This window comes from Cannabis sativa, chromosome 8 (assembly GCF_029168945.1).
Source record: "Cannabis sativa cultivar Pink pepper isolate KNU-18-1 chromosome 8, ASM2916894v1, whole genome shotgun sequence".
Lineage (NCBI taxonomy): Eukaryota > Viridiplantae > Streptophyta > Magnoliopsida > Rosales > Cannabaceae > Cannabis > Cannabis sativa.
Window position 1 is genome coordinate 39,297,742 of NC_083608.1, and position 27,019 is coordinate 39,324,760.

Below are 27,019 nucleotides of genomic sequence, written 5' to 3' on the forward strand. Positions count from 1 at the left end.
CAACACTATATCAACATAATCATTGAAAGCATTTACACAAATAACATATAAACAACTTATAAACAACATTAACACAACACTATATCAACAAAATTATCAAACATCTATAAATAAAAATTGACTAATTTATAAAACTAAAATGAACAAAAATAACAAGTAACAATATGAAAAGTTCAACTTAAAGAAGAAGAAAAAATATAAAGAATATGTTTTATTTCTTTATGTTAGTGAAAATTCAATTCTTTCGGGCATTTCACCAAACACATGTCATGGGTGTTTTGACACACACACACACACAACTATAGAGCATTTGTAAACTCTCAATGTGGTCAACTTACTTCATTCTACCAAAGAAATAGAAATTGTCACAAAGTCTATCCTAATCAACTTGGAAGTACTTCAACATTTGGAATGAAAGTTTTTTCTTTCTGCTGCAGTAGCAAAACAACACGTATAAACAACTTATAAACAACACACAAACAACACTATCAAATTTATTGATAAATTAACTAATTCATAACATCAAAATGAACATAAATAACATCAGAGGAACAACATGAAAATCCCAGTTTAAAGAAGAATAAAAATTACAATAGCACAATTAAATATGCTCTCTTTCTTTAGGCTAGTGATTAAGAATAACTATATTAGGCATTTTCTCAAACACATAGAAGGTGTGCCCTTATATACATATTAACAAAAAATTCAACTTAAAGAAGAAGAAAAAATTTACAAAATTTGAGGACAAATGAGTAGAATCAATAATAAACAATCACACTAAAACAATATTCTTATTAAACTTTCAAATTTAAATTTTTATTAATGTAATTTGAAAAGAAAAAAAAAGAAAGAAGAAGAACAAGAAAAGAACAACTTAATAGCAGCAAAAAGAAGTTTGAAAAAGAGAGAGATGACTTACCAAGAAGGAAATAAGCTTCGAGTGTGCCTCTTTCTCCCTAGACCATGACAGAAGGTTGAGTAGTGGTTTCACGGGCTGGGGACGAGATGGCTGGAGACGAGATCGACTGGATGGGAGATGGAAGGGTGGAGAAGGTTGCTGCTGTGTGAATAGAAGGAAGAAGAAAAAATAGAAATAATAATGAACAAAAAATGAAAGAAAAAAAAAAGAGTGAGAGAAAGAGAGAAATAACATGTAACAGAGAAAGAAAATGGAGGAGGAGGAAGAATGACATCATCAAAAAGGTAATTTTGTAATTAAAGAACTTTTTTAAATATAAAAATGAAAAACATAAAATATAAAAAAGTTTAAAAAAACTAACGGGAATAAAAATGTAAAAAAAAGGCTAAATTTAGTATCTAGTGTAAAAATCTCTATAATTAATGACTGTAACCTAATTACACTAAACCTAATATCATATGAAGTTTGAAGTTTATTTAAAATATTTTCTTTCCTTTATCTCCTTATAATCACTAATTAATTTAACTAAGATAATAGATTTAGGTTTATTTACTTTTTCATCTTTTCGTTTTTTTTAATGACGAAATTATATATTTATCTTCATTCTTGATAAGTGTCCCAAACAAAATATTGAGCAGTGCCACAATGACTATGGCAGTCCTTATTTTTCCTTAATGAAAAAGAGTATTTTTAATTTTTGAATTAAGAGTAGTCTTTAAATTATATAATAATTAATTTTATTTTAATAATAATGATAATTAATTTTTTTTTTTATGAATTAACATCAGTCAATATTTGAGCTAGCAAAATAACAGAACGCCAATCAATATGGTAATTGTTTTTGAAGTACAGTAATATATATTATATAGAGAAAAAGAAGTGAAATCTCTCATAAAAATATATAAAAAGCAAAGCACCATGCGAAAATTAACAATCCTTCAAAATTAGAAAAAAGCAAACATTACACAAATTGATCACCACCCTTCTAAAAATAAATTCAAAATTCACAATCAAATTACTGAAACTAATTAAAACCACCACTAATTAATTCTCCACTAAAACCACAAACAAACCCTAACCATAATAAATAATACGATTAATTATTATTCTAAAAACCCAAAACAAAACTCAAACTCATTATTATTCCCAAACCAGCACACACAGCCAGCCCAAACCCATCCGAATGACCCGAACCCGAATTCGCATTAGCGCTGGGAGCAGGTGCCGGAGCATCCACGTTCGACGGATTCACAGTGGCCGGAGCAACAGCGGGTGGCTGGGGCACTACTGAGGGTGATGGTGATGGTAAGGCAGGAGCGGGAGCTGGTTGTGGCTGTGGTTTCTTGTCGGGCCTTACAGCCATAACCACAACGATGAGTTTCTGACCCTCCTGACAGTTCTGGGCGTTACCGCTTATGAAGAAAAAGGGACCCGACCGGTCGAACGTGAAGACCGAACCGCCGTCAGATAACGACAGTAACGGCGTAGCTGTGTTGCATGTGTTATAATCGTCTGGCTTTACCACCAAAACGGAGTCTGATCCTTGTTTGTACTTGAAAACTGTATCAAAAACAATAAATAAAAAACACAACTAATATTATATATATGTATATAGAGAGAGAGTTACGTACAGAGGGTGTCATTGACTCGAAATCTGTTTTTCTCAGCCCAGTGATTGAAATTCTCAGAAGGGTTTGAAACCCAACCATCTTTTCCACCAACCAAGAACTGGTAACCTTGGCAAACACTTATAATCTGTAGGATAGTGATGACTATCAAAAACACATGAGAAAATCTGTGCTTAGATCCCATTATATATTTCTATATATGTTGTTATATATAATTGACAATCAAAGGAATATATAGATTTCAAAATACTATAGATATGAAATATTAGAGAATTGAAAAAAGAGTAACTGAAGGCTTGAGATAAGGAAGTGAGATGACTAATACCTAGCTTACATGAATATATATAGGGAATAAGTGAATGTTACCGTTGTAAAATAAGAAAAAATAATATTTTTTTTATATTATATTTATATACTAAATATTATAATAGATGCTTAATAAGTTTTTATAAAACTAACGTTATAAAATCATCCATAAAAAACGTTTTTGTGGTTAGTTTTGTGAAGGTGCCAAAGGACACTCAAACAAACAAACAAGAACAGTTCAATTCTTTCTGTTTTACTTAATCAAATTTAGACGTTTTTTTTTCTTCTCTTATTTGGTTGTGTAACTGTCAATTGGATAGGGAGATTTTAGAGATTTTTTTTTTCACTTTGGTGTATGATGATAAAATTATATCAAGAAAAAAAAAATAAAAGTTTTGTGATTCTGATTAATTTATTTAATATTAACTTTGATTTTAATTGTCAACTTTCTTGATCAACATGACAAAAGTGTTTAAACAAGCCAACTTTATTCTCTTCTCCCCTAAAAAATCCTACATTTATACCCAACAATTATAATAAATTAATCATCAGAATACTCAATCAAAATTACATTTTAATTACATTGAATAAACGATATAGGATCAGACTCCGTTTTGGTGGTAAAGCCAGACGATTTGGGCTGGTTGTGTGTGCTGGTTTGGGAATAATAATGGGTTTGAGTTTTGTTTTGGGTTTTTAGAATAATAATTAATCGTATTATTTATTATGGTTAGGGTTTGTTTGTGGTTTTAGTGGAGAATTAATTGGTGGTGGTTTTAATTAGTTTCAGTAATTTGATTCCATATTTGAGTGAATTTTGAATTTATTTTTAGAAGGGTGGTGATCAATTTGTGTAATGTTTGCTTTTTTCTAATTTTGAAGGATTGTTAATTTTCGCATGGTGCTTTTTATATATTTTTATGAAAGATTCATGACTTCTTTTTCTCTATATAATATAATATATATTACTGTACTTCTTCAAAAACAATTACCAATTGGTGTTCTGTTACTTTGCTAACTCAAATATTGACTGATGTTAATTCATAAAAAAAATAATTAATTATCATTATTATTAAAATATATAATAAAATTAAGCATTATATAATTTAAAGACTACTCTTAATTCAATAAATAAAAATACTCTTTTTCATTAAGGAAAAATAAGGACTGCCATAGTCATTGTGGCATTGGCTGCTCAATATATTTTGTTTGGACACTTATTAATATTCAACAATGAAAATAAATATATAATTTCCTCATTAAAAAAAACGAAAAGATGAAAAAGTAAATAAACCTCTATTATCTTAGTTAATAATAGTTTCTAGAAACTAATTAGTGATTCTCTTTCAAAAAAAAAAAAAAAAACTAATTAGTTATTATAAGGAGATAAAGGAAAGAAAGATTTTAAATAAACTTCATATATATATGATTAGGTTTAGTATAAGGTTACAGTCATTAATTATAATCATTAAATATTTTAAAAAATTGATATAAATTTAGAGAAATTTGTTGGTGACGCTGCAAAGAAGCAAAATATAGGCAAGATTGTATCTCTTCCAATGTTACTAATTTGGTGACTGAAATCTTTGAGGAGAAATAAAATTATTAATTGAATATGGGAAAGAATTTATCGTCTTATAAAATAGGTTGGAATTGAAAAAACAAATAAAAATTAATAACATTAATTTATCAGGATAAATTAACATCTTAACTTTTAAAGCAATCATTACAAGAGTAGTATTTCCATGACTCCAAGTCAAAATACTCAAGAAGTGATCTAGACATACACACATGATTATTGAATGATTTTATATGGGCTAATCTTTTTAATACTAACAGAAAGTTACTTTTGATATTTTTTTTGCTTATGACAAAGTTGCAAATATGGAACTACAAATTTAATGCTTGTAATAAGAAACAACATGTAGTCGCTTGAATTGTTTTATCTTCTTCACAAAGTTGATTTTGTTGAATTGGTGAACTAGTTGATTGGTACTGTTTTAATGGTTTTTTTAATAGAAAAATCAACTTTATAAACCATTAATCTCAGTTACAAAATAGGTATTATTATTCTAAATTGAAACGACAACCAAATTAAAACTCTAGTAAAATTATTAGCTATTATATATTAGCATATGTATGGCTTTAAAGTTAGACATGAGTAAAGCTTACGATAGGATCGAATGGCCTTTTTTAGAAGCAATGCTACGGAAATTGGGGTTTGATCAATGGTGGATTTCTTTGTTAATGAAGTGTGTAACCTCAGCTGAATATCTGGTGGTTCATGAGAACAGGGAGATGGGGCCGATTATACCTTCTCGGGGAATCCGACAAGGAGATCCGTTATCTTCATACTTGTTTATTCTTTGCGCTGAGGGTCTCTCGGCTTTGCTAACCAAGTATGAAAGGGCCGGTCTTATTCATGGGTGTAAAGTGGCTAATGGAGCACCTCGTATTTCTCATATGCTCTTTGCGGACGATAGCTATTTGTATTGCAAGGCTACCATTCAAGAAGCTAATAGAATAAAAGATATCCTCCACAAGTTTGAAGCAGCTTCAGGCCAAAAGGTGAATTTTTCGAAATCCTCCATCTTCTACAGTACCAACACTACCCAAGGAATTTGTGATAGCATATGTAGTACTTTAGGCATGGCTATTGCGGATGAAGGAAGCTTGTACCTGGGTCTGCCAAGTACTCTGAGTAGAAACAAATCAGCAGTGTTGGGTTATCTTAAAGAGTGAGTTCGGAAAAGAATTGAAGGTTGGGAGATGAAATTTCTATCACGACCTGGTAAAGAAATTCTGATCAAAACGGTGACTCAATCTCTTCCAAGCTATGCGATGAGTGTCTTTCTGTTGCCTTTGGATATTACTCGCGATATGGAGAAAGCCATGAACAAGTTCTGGTGGCAAGGTGCAAATAATAATAAAAATGGAATCCATTGGTTTTCATGGGATAGGCTTTGCTCTCATAAGTCTAAAGGAGGCATGGGGTTTAGACATTTGCGAGACTTCAATGTAGCCATGCTTGCTAAACAAGGATGGAGGTTACTATCCCGTCCTAATTCTCTTGTTGCTAAAGTGTTCAAGGCGAGATACTACTCTAATGGCTCCTTTTTCACGGCCAAGCTAGGGTCTAATCCAAGCTACGTGTGGAGAAGTGTGTTAGAAGCCCAAGATTTAATTAGACAAGGTACTCGCTGGTGTATCTTCAATGGGGAAGAGATAAATGTTCTTCAAGAACCGTGGCTGCCTAGTGAAGATGACCCTTTTGTTCATTCAAGCCATCCTAGTTTGATTGAAGCTAAAGTGTGTAATTTAATGGTCATGGAGGGTGGGAGTTGGGATGTTGAGATAGTGAAAGATTTATTTAATGAGCGTGAGCAGCAGCTCATTTTGGATATCCCTTTGACTATAGGCCACGGCAGTGACAAGCTTACTTGGAGCTATGAAGCGTCAGGTAATTACTCGGTTAAAAGTGGTTATAATCTACTCCAAAAGCTTCATGGAAGATGGAGTGCCAATGAAGATGAACTCACCAAGTTTTGGACTAAGTTTTGGAAGCTGAAAATTCCCCCAAAGGTGAATAATCTGGTTTGGAGAGCTGCTAGAGAATGCCTGCCGACTCTGCAACAACTGAAAATTAAACGAGTCGATGTTCAAACACTCTGTCCTATCTGCCATGCTGAAGACGAAACCATTGTCCATGCTCTCATTACCTGTACGAGAGTGAAACAAGTGTGGGACAGAGTAGGTATTGGCACATATGCTGTAGCAGCTGCACCAGAGAATTTTCTGGGCTGGTTTACTGCTATTTTTGCTGCTGTTGATGCAGAAAAAAAACTGCTTCTCCCGGTCCTTTGTTGGGCCATTTGGAACGCCCGAAATGATGTCGTATGGCAATAAAAAAGTGTTACTGCAGCTGCCATTGTAGTGCAAGCAACAGGTTACCTTGAACAATGGAAGAATGCTCAAAATTCTCGAATTGAGACGTCTTGGTCAGGCCTTAGAGCGGACGACGGTGCTGAGCATTGGACTGTACCCAGTGTAAATTTTATCAAGGTAAACGTTGACGCTGCTCTCTTTGACGGTGGTAACAAATACGGCTGTGGCTTAGTGGCACGAGATCATTTTGGTATGCTAATTGAGGGGAAGATGGCGCTCTTTTCTGGTTCGGTTACACCGGAGGTAGCTGAAGCAATAGGCATTCGTGAAGCGTTAAGTTGGATCAAGAGACATAATTGGCAGCAAGTTACACTCGAAACGGATTGCCTAACGGCGGTCCAAGCGATAAGAAGCGAGGTGAATATGATTTCAATGTTTGGCCAAATTATCCAAGAGTGTAAAAATTTGTTGTTTGAATTAAAAACGATTTCTGTGTTATTTGTTAAACGATCAGCAAATGTGGTAGCTCATAACTGTGCTAGAGCTTCCATATTTTTTCCTGGTTGTATCTTCAATTTGGAGTTTGTTCCAATCGACTTGCTACCTTCTTTGGTAGCAGATTTTAATGGTTAATCAAGATGCATTTTCCATTCAAAAAAAAAAAAAAAAGCATATGGTTTAATAAAGAAAACCAAAATATTTCTTAACTCAGCAAACAGAGTTTCACAATTTTAAATAACATATCTATATAAAAAAAAAAATCATAGCTAGGAATAGAACTCTTTAAAGCTTGCACTACAGCTAATTAAACAATTCGTCTCCACAATCACATGTTGCCATTGTTCCTTAATCTAAATTATGGCCTCTCTAACCCTCATTGCCTCGACAAGCTCAAGTTCATTACGACTCGTCCATTTGGAGTGGAGGTTGGCAGAGACGTACGACCCAAAACACCGTGAAAGAGAGGATCCAAACCAAATTTGTGCTGTTGCGTTAGTGCACCCTCGCGTTGGTGCGTCGAGACCGGACTGAGAATAATATCGTCAGTAACACTAGCAAATGTTGCGATATTTTTGCACACGCAAGTGTACGTATCGTTTAAAGTAGTAGACTCACTAGGAGTGAGGTCGATCCCACAGGGAGTGTAGTTAAGTACGTTAAAATTAAACTTTTACTTCTATTTGGTTAAATAAAAAATAAAGAAAGAATTAAGAATAAGAAACTAGTAAGAAACAATTATACAAGAAAATTTAAAGTTAATAAAAACTAGGGTGTCGATTTCAATTGTTTCTATTGAATATGGTCTAATATGATTATTTCCTTAATATTAATTCCAATGCAATAGCAGGTTTACTAAGGTAATTTATAGTCTTCTCAGATATATAAACCTCAATTACATGCAAACTTTCTACTCTCGTGATAAATTTAACATGCAACAGGCATTAAACACAGAAACCCTATAAGCTATCTAAACCATATAGGTACTCTCGTCCTATATCGAAATTCAGTTCTATTCTACTATAGCATATTTGACACTCACTTCTCAGATCTCGCATCAAAATCATAGACAGTTAATTGGTGATCAGGCAATTAAAAGTAATTAAGCACAAATAAAATAGAATACATAGAAATTAGGGGGAAAATTAATCATATTAAAACCATAAACAATGTTAAACAATATCCATCTAACCCTAATTAAAGTGTTTAGCTACACATGTTCATGAGAGCACAATCACACATATTAACTTTAAGAAAAGAGATAAAAATAGAGAAGAGAAGAATGCTGAAAACCCTCTGAAGAATGCCTCCAATATTGCAGTTGATCTCTCCACTTTCCATCTGTATTCTCTCTGTTTTTCTCTCTAAAATTGCTTCATGAAATCAACTCCCTTCTTCCCTTTATATAGGCATTGAAGGCCTAAAAATATGGAAAAAAACGCAATATTTAAATTCCCACTCGAATTTAAATTTTTGGGAAACCTCAAACGAGATATTTTTTTCTGCTGCGTTCACTGATAGTATTTGGACCATAACTCTCTCAATATTGCTCGGAATTGAACGATTCAAGATGTTCCGGAAAGATAAAAGAGAGATCTAGAACTTTTATGTTTTGACTTTTTCCAAAATCCAATCAGAAAACCGTCGAATTTAGGCTTGAAGTTTCGGCTTCCACAATTTTCTCTATTTTAAATATCATGATATTTTTTTATCTTTTTCCCATCTTTTTCTCTGATATTTTTCTAATCTTCTTCTATTTTAAATCTGTAAAAATAAAAGATAACAAGCGTAAAAATGCTCCAAACACGATTAAAACTTAATAAAAATATACTAAACTTAATCTAAAATTAATACTAAAAATAACCTAACAGCAAACCACCTCCCCGTCTTCCCCACCAAACCCCACGACCTAGAAAGAGAGAGAGAATATTATTGAGAGCACTTTGGCTTAACATTCTGGTTATTTTTTATGTTAGGGAGAATGGAATAAAATATATTATTGAGAGAGAAGGTAGTGGAGCGGCGGAGTGGTTTTGATAGGTTTTTTAGCTTTAAATTGGAGAGAGAAAGAGAAAAGATATTATATATTAAATAATAATAAATTACTCTGTTTTTGAAATGTGATGAGTTTTTTTAATAGTACTGAATACCTCTAGGTAGGCGTGAATTATTATTTTTAAATAATTTAACCTCACGTCCAGCATAGTAACTGGACGAAAATTATACTCAAAATTAAAAAAAAAATATTATTTAATTAAATTTTTTAACATATAACGTCCTTTGACATTTTCAAGTCTAATATTATTAGACATGATATAATTTTTTTTCTAGTCCATCAATATTGGACATAAAATCTCCTTATAAAAATTTCATGTCCAACACCATTTTCGTTGGACATAAAAAGAGGACATGAAAAGGGTTATTTGTAGTAGTGAATAAGAATCAAGTCTTGGTACGAATTTATTGTACCCGAAGCAAGGTTGTGGAACCATCATAGAGCGGGGCCCCTTAGTCCTTGCGTGAAGGTTTTACACTTTATGGCCTCTAAATCCTCCAAAAGAACTTACACGGTAAGCATCTTCTGTTTGAACTTACACACATACTCCGATGGGTCTCCAGTTCCATTATATTCTAGTAACTTTGGGGCTACATAACGTTGCGAAGCTTCTATACGCATAATGTGATTCCCAAAGGGGGAGTGGGTGGATCCTTCCATCCTCGCCCAATCGCTGTGTATTCCCATGTGACTTTTTTGCTTTCAAGGCCAACAACTTATTCCACATCATTTCTTGCAACTTTTCTGTCATCGTTGAGGGGTTTTTCGTGGCTATTGGTTTAGTAGTTTGTTTCTTGGGAGCCGTGCAGAGCGCTTCTGCCTCTGTTATCTCTTCCACTTCTTTCCTGGTTTTCCTTGGCTGTTCTTGCCAACATTCAGTTGTTCCTTGTGCCACTTTGGTTTTCTTTTCTCACAGACCCTTCATGCATGTAGTTGGTACAGTTGTTGGTGTGGTTGTTGCTGTCGTTGTTTCCTTTTTGAGTGGTTTATCCTGTTTGTTGATTGTTTATTTCTTCTGCATGTGGTGGGTGTTGATATCCTTCGAGAACCACTTTCATCTGGCTATTTTCATTTTTTGAGCCTTTGGATGTGTTCCTTTTGGAGAGCGATTTCTGCTCCTTGTGTTGCCATCATGTCATCTTGATGCTTTAATCTTTCTAGAATCTCATGCCATGGTGGGCTTTGGAGTGTTGTTTCATTGCTAGTGTTTTCGGTATTTTTTAGGAGTTTCTCGAGAATTGTCAGGATCATCTGGGGGTGAGCTTTTCTTGTTCATTTGTCATCATTTCTTTAAAGTAACCGGGGGGTTTCTGTGGACTGGTGCGATCTCATGACGAAAAAATCTCCTGAAAAAACTGGGTTCCCATAGACGGCACCAAACTATTTTGACCAAAAATAGTCAATTTTTTTTTTTGTGGGGGATCTCTCTCTTTTTTTTTTTTTTTTTTTTTAGATGTTAATTCACCCCGTTTTTTTATGTAAAAAATCTCTTATTTATGTTCTATGTTCTTTTGTTTGCATGTGTGACATGTCCTTCTTTTTGGTATTTGCCTGACGCGTGTCCTTTATTTTTTTCTTAATTATGTCTGCCACGTGTCTTGTTATAGCAGGGGTAGAGTGTGTTTCCTTTCCATGTCTTGCTTCTATTTGATCCATCGGTTTCTTGCCAGATGTCCTCTGATGTTTAATTCTTTTAGGAATTATTTCCTTCTGACAGGATATTTTGCTAGTTTCATTTGGCGTAGTATCCTTGAAGCAAAAGATCTTATCCACGCGTGTGCTCAAAGAACAATTGCTAATGGGGAAAATGTATCCATTCTTAATGATCCTTGGCTTCCACATAATTTGAACAACTATGTTGTCTCACGGCACCCTCCTCTTGTGAATAAGTCGGTCAGGTGTCTCTTCCAAATCGGTACTCGCGTGTGGGATGAGGATGTTGTGAGGGACCTTTTTGTTGGCCGCGATCAGGACCTTATTTTATCCATTCCGCTTAGTGATTCGGCTGCTAATGATGGTTGGAGTTGGCGACTTGAGACTTGTGGGAATTATTCGGTTAGAAGTGCATATAAATTCTTGCAAGAATCTAAGGGTGCTTGGTGTCAAGATGCTAATACTAATTTTTGGAAGCGGCTTTGGTCATTAAAAATTCCTCCTAAGATCAGTAATTTTTTATGGCGAGCTGCTTCGGGTGTGCTTCCAACTTGTTCTCAACTCCAAAAGCGTCATGTTCCTATCAATGCCGACTGCCCTTTGTGTCACTCTAGTTCTGAAACTGTTCAACATGCGTTGGTGGAATGCTCGTTTGCAAAGGCTGCTTGGCATCGCAACATAGTGGATGTCGGGGCTAGGGCTGCAACGTTCAATAGCTGGTTGCTGGGAATTTTCGCTAGGGGACGCGAAGTTGAAATGGAGGAAGCGGCAATGGTGAGTTGGGCAATTTGTCGTGCGCGGAATGACTTTGTTTGGCAAAAGAAGAGTTGGCTTGCTTCGAATATTGTTACATCAGCTAGGAACATGCTTGATCAATATAAATTTGCTCAGGAAAAGAAGGGCCTTTCGTTGTCTCCTTTGAACGATGGGGGGCGGAACTGTGAGCGTTGGATTGCACCCGTGTTAAACAAGATTAAAGTTAATGTTGATGGGGCTTTATTTGAACAAGAGGGCCGGTTTGGAGTGGGCTGTGTAACTCGAGTTCATCATGGAACCTTGGTAGAAGCTTTCAAGAAGGGTAAGGTTGGGTATGTCCAACCTGAAATTGTTGAGATCATAGGCATCAAAGAAGCGTTGAGTTGGATTGCGACTCATCCCTGGGATAGTGTAGTGTTAGATACGGATAGTCTGGTGTGTGCCCAAGCAGTCCAAAGTAAAGTCTTTATGGCCTCCCAGTTTGGTCTTATCGTTCAAGATGTTAGGAATTCGCTTTTGTCTTTATCTTTTGTTGAGTTATGTTTTGTTAAACGATCTGCAAACAAGTTGGCTCATTGCTTAACAAGAGACTCTTTTTTCTCTACAGGTTGTGTGCTTCAGTTGGAGGATTGTTCCTCTAAAGTACGTTCTATTGTTTTGAGTGAGTTTATTTAATAAATCTCCTGATTAATTAAAAAAATATATATTTTCATCAAAAAATGAGAATTAATAGATATTGCCACTTCAATACTCCCTTCCAGAATCACCACCGCCTTCACATTCTCGTTCTCCTCTTCTATAATCTTCACTGCCTCTTCTCCATCCTTTCCCACTAGCTCTGGCCACGAACTCTTACCTGTGTATTTATAATAAATTTTATATATTTATGTGGTTAGAATTATAAGGAGTTAATTCTTTAATTAATTTTAATGCTGTGATTATGTTTATGTATTGAAACTAATTTAGTTTTTCCATTAGTCTTGTCTTTTGACATGGTTCTTTAGTCTTGCCTTTTGACATGGTTTTTTAGTCTTTTTTTTTTTTTAGTTTTTTCTGGTGCGAGTCTTGTCTTTTGGCATGGGTTGTGTAGTTCAGAATCATCATAGTGCTATGGTAGAAGCATTCAAGAAGGGGAAGATTGGATGTTTTCAACCCGAAATTGCTGAGATAATAGGCATTAAAGAAGCATTGAGTTGGATTGCAACTCATTCGTGGGATATGTTGGAAACAGATAGCTTGGTGTGTGTCCAAGCGATTCAGAGCGGTATTTATGCTTTCACAATTTGTGTTTTGTAAAACGATCTGTAAATAAGTTGGCTCATTGATTGGCAAGAGACTCTTATTTCTCTACAGGTCGTGTGCTTCAGTTGAAGGATTGTTCATCTGAAATGTGTTCTATTGTTTTGAACGAATTTATTAATTAATAGATCTTATGATTTTTATTTAAAAAAAAGATAGATATTGCCACTAGAAATTTAGGTTGCAATATTAGTTTTTACAAAGTGTAAAAATTAGAAGGTTTAATTGCTAATAATATTTTTAATTATAAATGATAATTTAAAATCAAAGTAAAATTTGTCAGAAATAAAATAATAATCTAAAATGATAAATGTGGTAAAATAAAATGGATAAAATGATTCATTGCCTTTAACATATATTAAAGGTCTATTTAGCATAGTTTTTAGAAAAACTGAAAGTTACTTTTTAAAAAAATTATGATAAAAAAAATGTTTGGTAGGTACTTAAAAAGTAGCTTTTAAATGAATTTATGTAGAAAGTACAGCTAAAAGCTACGGTTGGTACAACTCAACTTTTTTTAAAAAAAATTGTCTTAATTAAAAGACTATAATAAATTATTTTGTACTAAAATGTATTTAATTATTTATTATATATTAAAAAAAATAAAATTATTTTTAAGAAAAAAAATATTTAAAATAAATAATATTTACATTTTTTATTTTATTTAAGAAAATATTTTATATATATATTTTTATTATTAACAATTTAACAAACCACATCAACATAATTTTTTTATATATATTTGTGATTATAATGGACTAGATTATATTATTAGGGATTATTTCACAAAAACATAAAAGCAACAAAAAAATTACAAAAATACGGTTTCACAGAATTTTAAATATTTTTACGATTTTTTTGATAATATTTACAGAAAACACGGTCTTTTTATGTTGTAATCTTGTTAATTTGTTGTTGATTTTTTGTTATCTGTATGTTATTTTTTGTTGTTATTTATTTGATGTTATTTTCATGTTACTTTTATGTAGTTTTCTTGTTGATTTTATGTTGTTTTCGTGTTATTTTTTGGAAAACCGTAAAAATGTAAAAAAAAATATTTTTTGAACGTAAAAATGTAAATATTTTATAAAAAATAGTGCCTTATATAATTATTCCTTATTATTATTGTAATAGAATCTTAACAATTCATAACACTTTAAAATTTATAATTTATCAAACACTTAGATAAGCTTTTTTCTATAATTTTACTACATCTATTTTTTCTCACACCACACTTAAACTGCTTCTCCCCCACAGCATGTTAAACTGGCCCAAATCGTATTTCGTGTACTTTTAAGATTTTGTTAATAAAATTAAACTAAATTTAATAGAAATAAAAGATTATTATAAAGTGATAAAATTTAAAAAAGCCACTAAGGCTAGCTTAGTAGTGAGGAAGAAATGGAAAAAAAAAAAAAGGAGAGATCATGGGTTCGAACCCAAGACCTTTAAATTACAAGCTATTAATTGATTGTAAAAATACCATTACCCTACACTAAAAAAAATAGAAGAAAAAAAAAAGGCTAATTAGTAATTTTTTTCTCCGAACTTTGACATATACAAAATCATGTCCCCTGAACTTTTTTAGCCGTTAAAAATTCTCCCTGAACTATTGAGATTGTTAGATTTAAGAATTTATGTCTAATTTCATATATTTTTACTGTTTTAATGATTGTTTATGTACTAAATCATGCTCCCCAAACTTTGATATCTACCAAATCGTGCCCCTCAAACTTTGATATGTACTAAATAATACCTCTTGAACTTTCATCCATGTTAGAATTTTTTTTACTAAAATTAGACAAAAATTTTTAAATTTAACAATCTTAATAGTTCAGGAGAAATTTTTAACAGCAAAAAAAATTCAGGAGCATGATTTAGTACATGTTAAAGTTTAAGGGAAAAAAATTGCTAATTAGCCAAAGGGCAAACATGAACATTATATTGTCCGGGATAGTTTCATTAACTTAACCAAACAGGTAGAGTAGGGCTTAGGGTTAGCCTCCTGCTATAAATAGGAGTGGAAGACAATAATTGTAAACAAGAACATGATGAGAGTAATATGCGGATGATGGCTACTGTTAGTAGTTCATGGGATCAAAATCGCTACGTTCTTTCTGATTCTTCTTTTTTTCTTATTTTCTTTATACTATTAGTAGGAGTTTGTTCAAATTTTCATTCTATGTCTAACTCATAGTCTGATATAAGTTGTCTCTGGTTTTTTAAAGTTAGGTTTAATGTTGGGTCAATTTCTGAATGCTTTCACTTCATAAATTTTCTTCATATTTACTAGTTAGCTTTCTGCATATATACAGTAAATCTAAAACTAACAATAACAATTTATCATAAGCACCAGATAGTTTGATTTATGCTAAAGTCAAATATGAATACAGTCTATACAGAGCACGATTTCTATCAGTAAAACCTTTTGTTTTAACGTCATTACGAGCAATGACTCTAAAGAAGAAAAAAAAAATGCTTGGATCATTAAATATATCATAATATTGAACTAAATGTGGAATTATAACTCTTGTAGAAGAAAATGAAAAAACAAGTTGGTGTATTTTATTTTTATTTTTGTGGAAATTAAGTCCTTTGTTTATTTTCAATCAAATTGTTAATCATAAATGACCAGTTTTTCTTATCAATTTACTGTCACCAACAAAAATGTCAAGTACTCCCTCATATATTAATGTCAATATGCTGTCAATTACAAGCACTCATACTCCATAGAATAACTAATTCATTCAATATCAACTCATATATATGCCTATTCCCTCTAATTACATGAAATAGTATCACAAATAGTTAACTAATAAACTCCAAGGGCCAACTAATGACTTTGTGGAAGATTTTTTTGTGTTAGTTTGTAAGTTGTAAATATGGTTTAGTATCACAAATATTACTCTTGTAAGTTGTAACAAAAGAGTAGTGTTGGTAATGGTGGTGGTGGTGGTAGTGGTGAAGATAAAAATAGTATCACAAATATTACTCTTGTAAGTTGTAACAAAAGAGTATGACAACCATTTTGTATTTGTTGCTACTGGCCCAAATGCTTTTACTAGATTGAAGATTGAACCCACTGGCAAGTTATGTTATGTGTGGAAGGAGAACTCAAGGCAATGGCTTGTGAATTTGTGTTTATCACCCAATAGACTGGCCAAGCTCAATATGTTATGTGGCCCTTTTAGTGTTCGCAACATATACAAAACAGTACTCTTTGTGTTTGCTTAGAAGGGTTTGAACCCAAAAGGCCTAAAGCTTGGGAATAATTGGGAGATGACTTAGATGGGTGTGCGAGGATGACTCCCTTACAATGATGCATGGCTGGAAATGATATGTTTGTTAGTTAATAGCACTGAAGCATGTAGAATAGCCTGCTTAAGTGTTTTTGCAATGCTTACTCGTATGATGTCAAATGCTTTACATGGATGGATAATTTAGTTGCTATAGTCCCACCTTCGCCCGCGAAATTGGTCCATATTCACATTAAAATGGGAAAGCTTCCTTTATGGGAATATAAGGCTGCAAATAGAAAAACCATTTGTGTTGTTGCTGCAATACTTGCAGGTTGGTTGTTGTGTAAGGTCTTAGGCATTGTTTTACTATTGGTGAGAATGAGACACTATGTAAGTGAATTTGAAAGAGTGGAGGATTCTCTGGTCCTGTACAGGTACAGAGATTTAAAAGCTGAAACAAAGAACGTTGGCTTTGGTTATGTTCTCAAAGCTACTTTGGTCAATTCATAACTGTAAACAAACTTAAGAGTTTGCAGCAAGCAGAGATGCAATTTCACACAGAAGTGAAGACAATTGGAACAATTCAACATGTTAATCTCGTTTGTCTTAGAGGATTTTGCACAGAATCATCAAAGAAGATTTCTAGTCTATGATTACATGTCATAGGATTCTCTAGAGTCAATTCTGTTCAATAAAAGTGTGACCATCTTACATTGGAATGCGAGGTACCAGATTGCTATTGGAATTGCTAAAGGGCTTTGTTATCTCCATGAAGAGTGCAGAGAATGCATCATACATTGCGATATCAAACCAGAGAATGTCTTGTTGGATGAAGAGTGCTACCCAAAACTAGCAGATTTCGGCCTTGCAAAGCTCATAGGCAGGGACTTCATTCGCGTTGGAATGTTGCTTTTCGAGCTCATACCAGGAGAAAGAAACAACACACAGTTGGAGGAAGGCATGAAGAGATATTCTTCCTTTGTTGGATTTAAGGTTGGAGGGAAACACTGATAAATAAGAGATGAATGGAGCGTGCAAAGTGGCTGTTATGAGGAATCTCTATGGAAACAATTTATTACCATCAAAAGACTACTTCTGGTTGAGTTTTATTGTCAAAGATTGATGAACCAACCTCCAAGTAATTCAATTTCTCTACTTAAAATCAAAACATGTTCATTCTTTGTTTGAGTAGTTCTGTATATGGATGGAACCATAATCATCTATGCTTGTTGTAATTGATGTAATCATTGTATCTGTCTAAGAAATTTTGTAGTGAATTATGTCAACTTATTGGACCAACTTAATTAGTTGATGACAACCTAACATGGAATATTATTATTACCACTTTTAGCAAATGTAAGAACAATAAAGCATAGAAATGGGTTTCTAAAGAATTTCCAATATTAATTCTGAAAAAGGTAAAAAAAGAAAGGTATTAGTTCCATGACTCTCTATTATTGATTCTTTCTCACCCCGAATATGAAAATGTTGTAAAGAAAAATGCCTTTCCGATCCAGCTTCCAACTTGTTGATTATTCTTAGCTCATTTGTTTCACTTTCAATTGGCAATGACAGCTTTTCTGTCATTAAATTTATTTTTCTATTAACATGTTAGATTACTCTCATCAAAGCACATTTGGCACGTGCAAACAATATTCTCCATTGTAAAATGCTGAGGGAAGAAAGGTGAAAGAACAAATCTTCATCCTACATTTCTATTGATTTCGTTCCAAGAAAGAAGGTGCCGCTGCTGCTGCCACTGAACCCAGGTAGCAATCAATCTATGTTATCGTCTTCCTTCTTCCAAATTTTGAGTTCTCTCTTTTCAAATGCTATACTTTCGGTTTTGTTCCAAGTAAAACTACACATATTTTCCCATTTTCTAGGCGACCCAGTTGACTTTATATGTGTGTGTGTGTAAATTTTTATACTATCACTATGTGAGTTAGATATTACGGAGGAAAAAAAGATGGAGTTGACTATAACACAGCCGGATGATTGGCATCTTCACCTTCGTGATGGAGACCTTCTCAAAGCTGTAGTCCCTCACAGGTAAGTTAAGTTTTGATGAACTCACAAAATCATGGTTGTATTGTATTAAGTTATATGTTGGAGCAAGGTTTGTGATTGGAGAATTAAAAGAAGAAAACCATTTAGCATAATTGCAACAAAATCTTAAATCTGATGTCAAATAAACCTGCAGTGTATCCCTGTTTGGAAGGGCAATAGTGATGCCGAATCTGAAACCTCCCATCACAACAACAGTTGCAGCAATGGCTTATCAAGAATCCATCTTGAAAGCTCTGCCTGCTGGTTCAACCTTTACTCCTCTTATGACACTTTATTTGACAGATACAACAAGTCCCACTGAAATCAAGCTTGCAAGTAAGTTATAATCTTTATATACTTTTCTCTTATTCATACACACTCAAGTTATTTACTTAAAAATTGTAGTTATTATTTGTAACTGTTGCATTTTGTATGACAGAAAAAAGTGGAGTTGTATTTGGTGTGAAGCTGTACCCTGCTGGTGCAACAACAAATTCTCAAGATGGGGTTACAGATCTCTTTGGGAAATGTCTACCTGTCCTTGAGGAAATGGTTGAGCAAAATATGCCTTTATTGGTATTACTTTCACTATCCTAAACTAGTTTTTATGGTTAGTAATGATTATTTGTACCAATTATGCTAGGCTTGTGCTGAATCCAGTTTATAATTGTAGATCTCTGGCTCTAAATCAAGGCTGTTAGGGCCACTTGTGCAGCCTTAGCTTGAGTTTTGAGTCCATTCTATGTGTCTTACATTCAAACCTCCCATACATACTTTATTTCCAGGTTCATGGAGAGGTTACAGATCCTGATGTTGACATATTTGATCGGGAAAAGGTTTTCATTGAAACTATTTTGCGGCCCTTAATAGAGAGGCTTCCACAGCTGAAAGTTGTGATGGAACATGTAACCACTTTGGATGCTGTTAGGTTTGTGGAGTCATGCAAAGAAGGTTTGTTTAATCATATGAAGTGCTTAATGTGATTTCTCTTTTTCAGTCATAGCTCAAATTTATTTGTTTGTCTTGTTAGGCTATGTGGCTGCAACTGTCACACCACAACATCTTCTGCTTAATAGGAACTCTATATTCCAAGGAGGATTGCAGCCTCATAATTATTGCCTCCCAATACTCAAAAGAGAGATCCACAGTAAGTTCCATTTGATTTGATTTCAAAGGGAGAAAAGAGCAATGAGAATAACTTTGTTGTCTGTTATAGGGTGACATTCTGAATTTGTACCATGTGATGGATTGTTAAAGTGATTTTTTCTTTTCTTCAATTGTTAATTTTTCTCAATATGGTTCCTTAAATTTGTGATTCTTCTAGATGACTAGTCCTTTTCTTAGTTCCCTTTCATGAGCTCACTGGCCTTTCTCATTTAGGACAAGCTATAGTGTCTGCTGTCACCAGTGGAAGTAAAAGATTTTTCCTTGGAACTGATAGCGCTCCTCACGAGAGACGAAGCAAAGAATGTTCTTGTGGTTGTGCTGGTGTATTCAATGCGCCTGTGGCACTATCGGCGTATGCCAAAGTCTTTGAAGAGGTAATGCTTTTGGTTTCTCCATTGCTGACACTTTCCTCAGCACTGTAAGTCTGTAACATATTAACATTATGAACCCAACTCAGCTTTTCTACATACTTGTTAAGCTTGATAATCTTTAAGCTTTCATCAAGGATTGAACAAAGCCAATCATGGCTGCTACCTAATGATATAGTAGTAACTATACTTATATATATATCTCATTTTCTATTACAATTTTACATCTAATGTTGAAGTGGGGACTTATCTTAATCTCTTGTGCAACATTTTTTATCGTCTCAGGCTGGTGCTCTTGACAAACTAGAGGCTTTTACAAGCTTTAATGGGCCAGATTTCTATGGGATTTCCAGAAACAACTCAAAAATTAAACTAAGGAAAAATCCATGGAAAGTTCCTCATTCTTACTCATATTCTTTTGGCGAACTAGTCCCAATGTATGCTGGAGAAACACTTGATTGGAAACCATCCTTGGACTGAAGCAGCTTTCAAATTTGGACAAGTTATGATTCTCATTTCCATCATATTTTCCCTATGAATTTAATAGTTTAAAGTTATGAAATAAAGATGAAATACTTGTTTGTGAGTAGTTGTATTTCAATTGGATTGATCAAATTACACTAAACCAGTCAAATACAATCCAATTACAAAAGATTGGACATCTAATTACTGAATTGGATTTGAATAGTTGTATTTCAGTTGGATTTGATTAATTATTGAAAAAAATTTCAAAATTCAAATAAAAATCGATTTAATCTAGTTACATCTAATATATATTAAAAACATATTGTATTTATTCATATATAATAAAAAAAATATTTAAATTTTATTTTTATTTGTTGTTTATTAATTTTTAATAAACACTATTACACTTAATTATTAGAAATTCGCAAAACAAATCCTTAGAACTCACATATAATTTGAATAGAAATAATATTTAAGATACCCACCTAGTATATACATGTCAGATTTTTTTTTATTAAGGTGTCAAATAACCATGTTATGAATAATAGTTTTTTTTTTTACAATTATTATTTTATAATATATATTTTTCTTAATACTTAAATTTTGATAAAACAATGAATAAAAAATTATATTAAACAAGATTAGATTGAATAATAAAAAGAAATTATATAACCACTGCTAAAAAATTAATTTTGAAAATGAAAGTGAAGTTTAAGGACTTGTTTGGTAGGCCGTATAAAAGTCGGACTGTATTAAATAATAAATAATACTATATTTGAATAAAACATTATATTGTTTATTATGACCATAATTTTTAATACAATGTGAGTCGTATTATATTATACATAATAAATGACTCGTATTAGCTTGTATTATAATATTTACAAAGAGTTTGGAATCAACCCCGACCCCAGCTCCGGACCCAGACCCAAGACCCAGACCTTGACCTTGAACCCAGACCCAAATCCGATCCCAGACTCGAACCCAGACCTGGACCCCAAACCCCGGACCTGGACGTTGGACCCGGACCCCAGACCTAGACCCAAACTTTGGACCCAGACTCGGACCCCAGACCCGACCCCAAACCCCAGACCCCAAACCCAAACCCAAACCCACACCCTAACCCTAGACCCTAACTCCCAAACCTGAACTCAAACCTGGCCCCGAACCGCAGACACTGACTTGGACCCCAGACCCAAACCCGAACCCAACCCTTAGATCCTGACCCCAAACCCCAACCCGACCTTGAATTTGGACACGTACCCGGACCCCGAACCTGAACCCAAACTCGAACCCCAAACCAGAACTCAAACTTGACCCTGAATCCTGGACCCGAACCCAGACCCAAACTTAGACACAAACTGGGACCTGGACCACGAACCCAGATTCGATTCTCGGCTCCTAGACCCGGACCCAGACTAGGACTAAGATCAGGGTCTGGGTCCGAGTTTGGGGTCAAGGTCTAGAGTCTGAGTCCTAGTCAGGGTTCATTTTTAAGCTAATTTCAGGGTTGGGGTCAAGTTTATTGTGAAGAATTTATAATTTTACACAACCTATTAGTACAATCCAATACCAAACATAGTATTGTATTAAATAATACTAATACAATACAATTTAATCTAACACAATACTATACAATACAATACATCATGGTGTATCAAACAAATAGACTTGTTTATACTATATAGGACAACATACAAAATGGTTCCAAAACAATGTGAGATTTTTTAAAAAATATTTATCATCAAACTTTCTTCACAAAATGAGAAAGCCTCATAAATTAGTAATAATAGAAAGAAGATCATATAAAATATTTTGTGGTTATAGGCATAGTCTAATAGTTTCACATTTTTCTTCACAAAGAGAAAATCCTAAGTTGGAATCTCCTTTATCAAAAGAAATAATTATAAAAGGGCGATGATGCAAAATGGCCATAAATCTAACAATTAAGTTAATAAATGTCCATTTTTTAAAAAAAATTAACAAAATGTCCTTTTAGTTAAAAATTTGATGATAAAAGTACAATTATAACCTTGAATAATTAAGTGTTTGGTATAGTTATTTTGCACAGTAGTATATCATTTTTATGTGCAATAATATATTAAAAAAAACTGAAAGGTATTATATATATAAATATATATATTTTGAAATAACTGAAAGGTAGTATATTAGTTTAAAAATGGGCTTTTTTCATAAATGTACAACAAAAACAAAATAATTACAAAAAATGTGCAAAAAAAAATTATTTTAAAAACTTATATATTTTGAAAACTTATTACATCAAATCATACATTTTAATCATTAAATAATAAACTATGTTTATTAAAACTCAAAATAAATAATTTCGTAAAATTAATTAAACAGTTTTATAAAAATAAACAAGTTAATTTTTTTTTTATTAAAAAATAAATATTTATTATCCATTTTAGTATGAATTGTTATAATTTAATAAGATTTTTTTAATAAAATACAATATCAAAATTATAAACATTAGTGTATATAAATATAAATCAATACTTAAAATTACTAAAAATAAACATGACACATAGAGTGATATAATAAACATATCTGAATATTATTATTTTGTTTATTAAATTAGTATGTTTAATAAATAGAAAACAAAATAAACATATATATACAAAGTATTTTAATTATTAGTATGTTTATTATAATTGTAAACATAAAAACAGACATAGACAATTTATACTATACTAAAATAATATATTTTTTTTTCTATTGTTTCTATATATTGATTATTTTCTAATGAATTAGTGAACGAATTTTCTATTGAAGTATAATTCTTACATCAAAAAATAAATAAACAAACATAACTTTATAAACTCTAAAAATTATTTAACTAGAAAAAATAAACATGACATAATAAATAAAAAAAAAGATAAAGATAAACAATTTTTTTTATATATATATTATTTATTTTCTAAAAAATAAACATAACACACTCTGATATAATAAACTTATGTGAATATTATTATTTTGTTTATTAAATTAGTATGTTTAATTAATAGAAAATAAAATAAACACATATATAAAATGTTTTATATTATTATTGGTATGTTTCTTTATATATTAAAAGTGCTTATCTAACGACATTTCTTGGTTTAACATTCTTGGTTTAACAGAATATACTTAAAAATAAAAGAATATTCTGTTAAATTTAACGATTAGGTTTGATCTCCCGTTAAAAAATAAACCCAATAATTAAACCCAAAAAATTAAACAATCTTTTAAATATTAATAATCTCTTTTTAAATTAAAAAAATCATCTTAGCCACATATCTCTCTAACAAACCTATCTTGGGAGAATATTAATAATTTTTTTATTTATTTTTTAAAAAAGAAAAATATAGATAAAATATCTAGAAAAGATAATATAAAAGAAGATTGATTGTGTTGGCTTAGGGATTTTTGGGCTTGGGCTTAAAAAAATAATAAAAAAAAAAAGATGAAATGGGCTGTAATTAGTATTTACCTTATATGTTTGTGCTTATTTTTAGTTTTATTTTTAATTTTACCACCAAGAGGAGAAGGTTGAAAAATATTAGAATATAAAAATATTATTGGTGCTTATTAGTAATTTGCAAAGAATGTAAAAGTCTATAAATATATAGTTGTGTAGCTATTATTAGATATGAAATGAGATAATAGAACTTTTTTCAATTAGAAGATTAATGTACATTTTACTATTAATAACATACATTATTATAACACAACTATATTTTACTTACTAAATATACTGACACATATTTTATTTTTATAAAACAAATCGTTCAAATAATTATATTATTTTAATTATTAATTAAAATAAAAAACTAAAATATTAAATAAAACTAACACTACGTGGCTTGACACGTAACAATCACCTAGTTTTATTATAATTGTAAACATAAAAATAAACATAGCCAATATTACCATATATATAATAATCAATAATTATTACCATATATATATATATTATAAAAGAAATTGAAAAAAAGTTTTTAATTATATATAAAAATGTATGAGAAAATGATAATAAGTTTTTTTGCACATATTTTGTAATTAATTAAAATAATGTATACAAAATTGTAAAATGCCCTTTAAAAATTGTAGTATATTATTTTAATGTGCTATGGTATATAATGAACCAAAGACGGAAATTAAAAAATATGGAATATTAGTTTAAGTTTGAGGTATAGTTATATTTCACTAGGAAATATTGTCTTTATGTTCATTAGTATATCATGAAGGAAAGAAAAAAAAACATGCGGAATATTAAATTGAGTTTTTAGTATATATATATTTTCCACTATATTAGTGGTATATTAATTTTTCACTATAGTATTTATGCTTATGATTGAAGAATATAGAATTTATATGCTATTATATATTGTGAAAAAATATCATTTAATAGTATATTAGTTTAAGTTTATGGTATATTTATACTGGTCTAAGGTATATCGTTTGTATGTGATATGTATATTGTGAAGGATATAAAGAAAAAAAAAACTATTAAATATTAATTTAAGTATGAGGTATAGTTATATTTGACTGAGGTATATTGATTTTATGTTCATTGGTATTTCATGAAGAAAAGAATAAGAAAAAAAAAACTTGTGGAATATTAAATTAAGTTTTTTGTATAATTTTTTTTCACTATGCTGGTGGTATATTAATTTTTGACTATGGTATATCTACTTATGATTGTTGTATATAGTTTTTGTATGCTACTGTATATTGTAGAAAACAATTCATTTAATAGTATATTAGTTTAAGTTTGTGATATATGTATATTGGTTTAAGGTATATTGTTTGTATATCATACGATATATTAATAAAAAATTAATTATATGGTTAAATAACATATTAGACAATAACAACAGCAGCAAAATCTAAAAGAATAAAATATATAATACTTTTTATATAATGAAAAAATAGTTGACAAAAATTCAATAAAGAGGTTTTGATTTATTATTTTTCATAATTTCTATTAAAGGAATAAAACATATAATACATTTTATATAATGAAGGGTATTTTAGGTATTAAAAAGTAAAAAAAGATATTTGCTTTATTATTTTAAAAAATGGACATTAATTTAGAAATAGGACCATTTACTTACATCTCTCATTATAAAATGTTTTGGTCAATTAAATATGTTAAAAATAAAATTAAATTGTTAGTTCTCCACTAATAAATTAATTGACCATTTGTTACCTTTTAAAAATATAAATAAAAGATAATTATGTGAAATCAACACGTGCCTTGCACGTGAAACATTCTACTAGTAATATAAAAGTAAAACGAAACGTAGAAACCCTAACAATTTCCTTTCATTCAAGCTTTAACGTTGCCGGTTCTCTCAGCCGCCGCCCTTTCTCAAAGCCGAGCTGCAGGTGAGTTCTGTATTTTGATTATCTATATAATCTGTATCTAAATCTATTTTGATGTTTTTGTTTTGAATAATAATTCTATTATAGTGTTATGATGAAGAATTGATGATTGATACTGACAAAATCAAAATTTGTATATCATTCTTTTCTCTGTAGCTTCATGTTTTTCTCAGTTTGTCTCTTTAGGCTGATAATTTAATTATCTTTCTCTAAGTACATTGATTTCGGTGTTAATCTGTTTCGCTGACGGATAAAGTGAAGGAATATTGTTAGCATGTAGTGATTTTTCAACTCATAGTTGTGAAAAGCTGTATTTTAGTTTGAAATGTGAATCAAAATTATGTTCTTCATGGTGGGTTGTGTGTGTTTGTCGATGGAGATCTTAATTCCTGCTCTGTCTTGGTTTTTTTGCTGATGGAATATAGTTAAGTTAGTAGTGACTAGTTATGTGTATCTCAAAATATGTATATAAAGTTTGAAAAATTGGTGTTACGAATTTATCCCGTTCAACCATATTTCTGCATTTAGGCTATATTTTCCAGCGACCATCTCTGCAGGAGATGAGAGCTGAGATTCTCATTGAAAGCTCTCATTGGTAGTTTCACTTTGGGATCTTTCTTGTTGTTAAGTGATAGTGCATCCATGACTTGTGTAAAGGAGTTTGTTTGTTTTTTTTCTTTCTTTCTTTTTCATGGGAACTGTCTTATTTAGTTTCATGTGCTTAATGTCTTATCTTTCTTAGAAACAGCGGATTTAAATTATTGATTGATAGTCTTTTCTGATAATTGGAATCAAATGAAAGGTTCTGTTTTGTAATTCTTGTCTTCCAATTTTCTTTGTAGGAAGATGGATTCTCAGGTAAAGCACGCTGTGGTGGTGAAAATTATGGGCCGAACTGGTTCAAGAGGACAGGTGACTCAAGTGAGAGTCAAGTTTCTCGATGACCAGAACCGGTTCATCATGAGGAACGTCAAGGGACCAGTCAGGGAAGGTGACATTCTCACCTTGCTCGAGTCCGAGAGGGAAGCTAGGAGGTTGCGTTGATGGGAATCTGTCCTCATGTTGATTTCTTGCTCTTTCTTTTTGCAGTCTTGTTTTGGTTTGATACAAATTTAATTTTATTTTAGTGAATGGGAGGGGGAGACCATAATCAGTCCATGTGAGTTTAGTTCTATGTTTTGGTACTACTGTTATTAGCATCTCAGAGTTTTGATTTATTAAGGTGAAATCGATTTGTGAGCTCTGAAATGTTTTGAATTGTCAAAATGTGGAGAAAGCATTTTTCTTTTTTTAAAAAATCAAATAGATAGGCTTTGCTTTCTTTACAAGTGTAATTCCCATCT

At 31.7% G+C, this 27,019-nt stretch overlaps 4 protein-coding genes and 1 non-coding gene across 6 annotated transcripts; 4 read left to right on the forward strand and 1 right to left on the reverse strand.

The window, feature by feature from the left end:
• Positions 1-1,786: 1,786 nt before the first annotated feature.
• On the reverse strand, positions 1,787-2,867 carry LOC115700971 (early nodulin-like protein 3). The gene is made up of 2 exons (XM_030628653.2): positions 2,551-2,867; positions 1,787-2,479 (listed from the first exon to the last, which is right to left on the reverse strand). Exons 1-2 carry the CDS (start codon positions 2,729-2,731, stop codon positions 2,028-2,030), a joined length of 633 nt encoding a protein of 210 aa, XP_030484513.2. The 5' UTR covers positions 2,732-2,867; the 3' UTR covers positions 1,787-2,027.
• Positions 2,868-15,040: 12,173 nt separating this feature from the next.
• On the forward strand, positions 15,041-15,128 carry LOC115701727 (small nucleolar RNA R32/R81/Z41). The gene has a single exon (XR_004008714.1). It is a non-coding gene; the product is annotated as a small nucleolar RNA R32/R81/Z41 (small nucleolar RNA).
• A 1,366-nt stretch (positions 15,129-16,494) lies between these two features.
• On the forward strand, positions 16,495-17,250 carry LOC115700233 (G-type lectin S-receptor-like serine/threonine-protein kinase At2g19130). The gene is made up of 2 exons (XM_061103404.1): positions 16,495-16,737; positions 16,906-17,250. Exons 1-2 carry the CDS (start codon positions 16,495-16,497, stop codon positions 17,248-17,250), a joined length of 588 nt encoding a protein of 195 aa, XP_060959387.1.
• Positions 17,251-17,707: 457 nt separating this feature from the next.
• LOC115700571 (dihydroorotase, mitochondrial) lies at positions 17,708-20,569 on the forward strand. Of its 2 annotated transcripts, none has more exons than XM_061102913.1 (8): positions 17,708-18,008; positions 18,126-18,291; positions 18,443-18,624; positions 18,728-18,864; positions 19,074-19,239; positions 19,319-19,435; positions 19,669-19,829; positions 20,109-20,569. In XM_061102913.1, the coding sequence occupies exons 2-8, from the start codon at positions 18,209-18,211 to the stop codon at positions 20,301-20,303; spliced, it is 1,041 nt and encodes a 346-aa protein (XP_060958896.1). In that variant the 5' UTR covers positions 17,708-18,008; positions 18,126-18,208; the 3' UTR covers positions 20,304-20,569. The 2 variants fall into 2 exon arrangements, with proteins under 2 accessions (XP_060958896.1, XP_030484011.2); XM_030628151.2 differs by having other exon boundaries at positions 17,709-18,008; positions 18,189-18,291.
• A 4,953-nt stretch (positions 20,570-25,522) lies between these two features.
• On the forward strand, positions 25,523-26,997 carry LOC115700572 (small ribosomal subunit protein eS28). Its single transcript, XM_030628153.2, has 2 exons — positions 25,523-25,679; positions 26,519-26,997. Exon 2 carries the CDS (start codon positions 26,523-26,525, stop codon positions 26,718-26,720), a length of 198 nt encoding a protein of 65 aa, XP_030484013.1. The 5' UTR covers positions 25,523-25,679; positions 26,519-26,522; the 3' UTR covers positions 26,721-26,997.
• Positions 26,998-27,019: the final 22 nt, after the last annotated feature.

What these genes read in the sequence shown, in the direction of transcription:
- LOC115700571 (XM_061102913.1), top strand. Translation starts at nt 18,209, where the DNA reads ATGGAGTTGACTATAACACAGCCGGATGATTGGCATCTTCACCTTCGT. An exon ending in AGCAAAATATGCCTTTATTG is followed by an intron (nt 18,865 to 19,073) that starts GTATTACTTTCA and finishes CTTTATTTCCAG; the next exon opens with GTTCATGGAGAGGTTACAGA. An exon ending in ATGCCAAAGTCTTTGAAGAG is followed by an intron (nt 19,830 to 20,108) that starts GTAATGCTTTTG and finishes TTATCGTCTCAG; the next exon opens with GCTGGTGCTCTTGACAAACT.
- LOC115700233 (XM_061103404.1), top strand. Translation starts at nt 16,495, where the DNA reads ATGGGAAAGCTTCCTTTATGGGAATATAAGGCTGCAAATAGAAAAACC. An exon ending in ATGTTCTCAAAGCTACTTTG is followed by an intron (nt 16,738 to 16,905) that starts GTCAATTCATAA and finishes TACATGTCATAG; the next exon opens with GATTCTCTAGAGTCAATTCT.
- LOC115700572 (XM_030628153.2), top strand. Translation starts at nt 26,523, where the DNA reads ATGGATTCTCAGGTAAAGCACGCTGTGGTGGTGAAAATTATGGGCCGA.
- LOC115700971 (XM_030628653.2), bottom strand. Translation starts at nt 2,731, where the DNA reads ATGGGATCTAAGCACAGATTTTCTCATGTGTTTTTGATAGTCATCACT. An exon ending in TCGAGTCAATGACACCCTCT is followed by an intron (nt 2,480 to 2,550) that starts GTACGTAACTCT and finishes TTTTTGATACAG; the next exon opens with TTTTCAAGTACAAACAAGGA.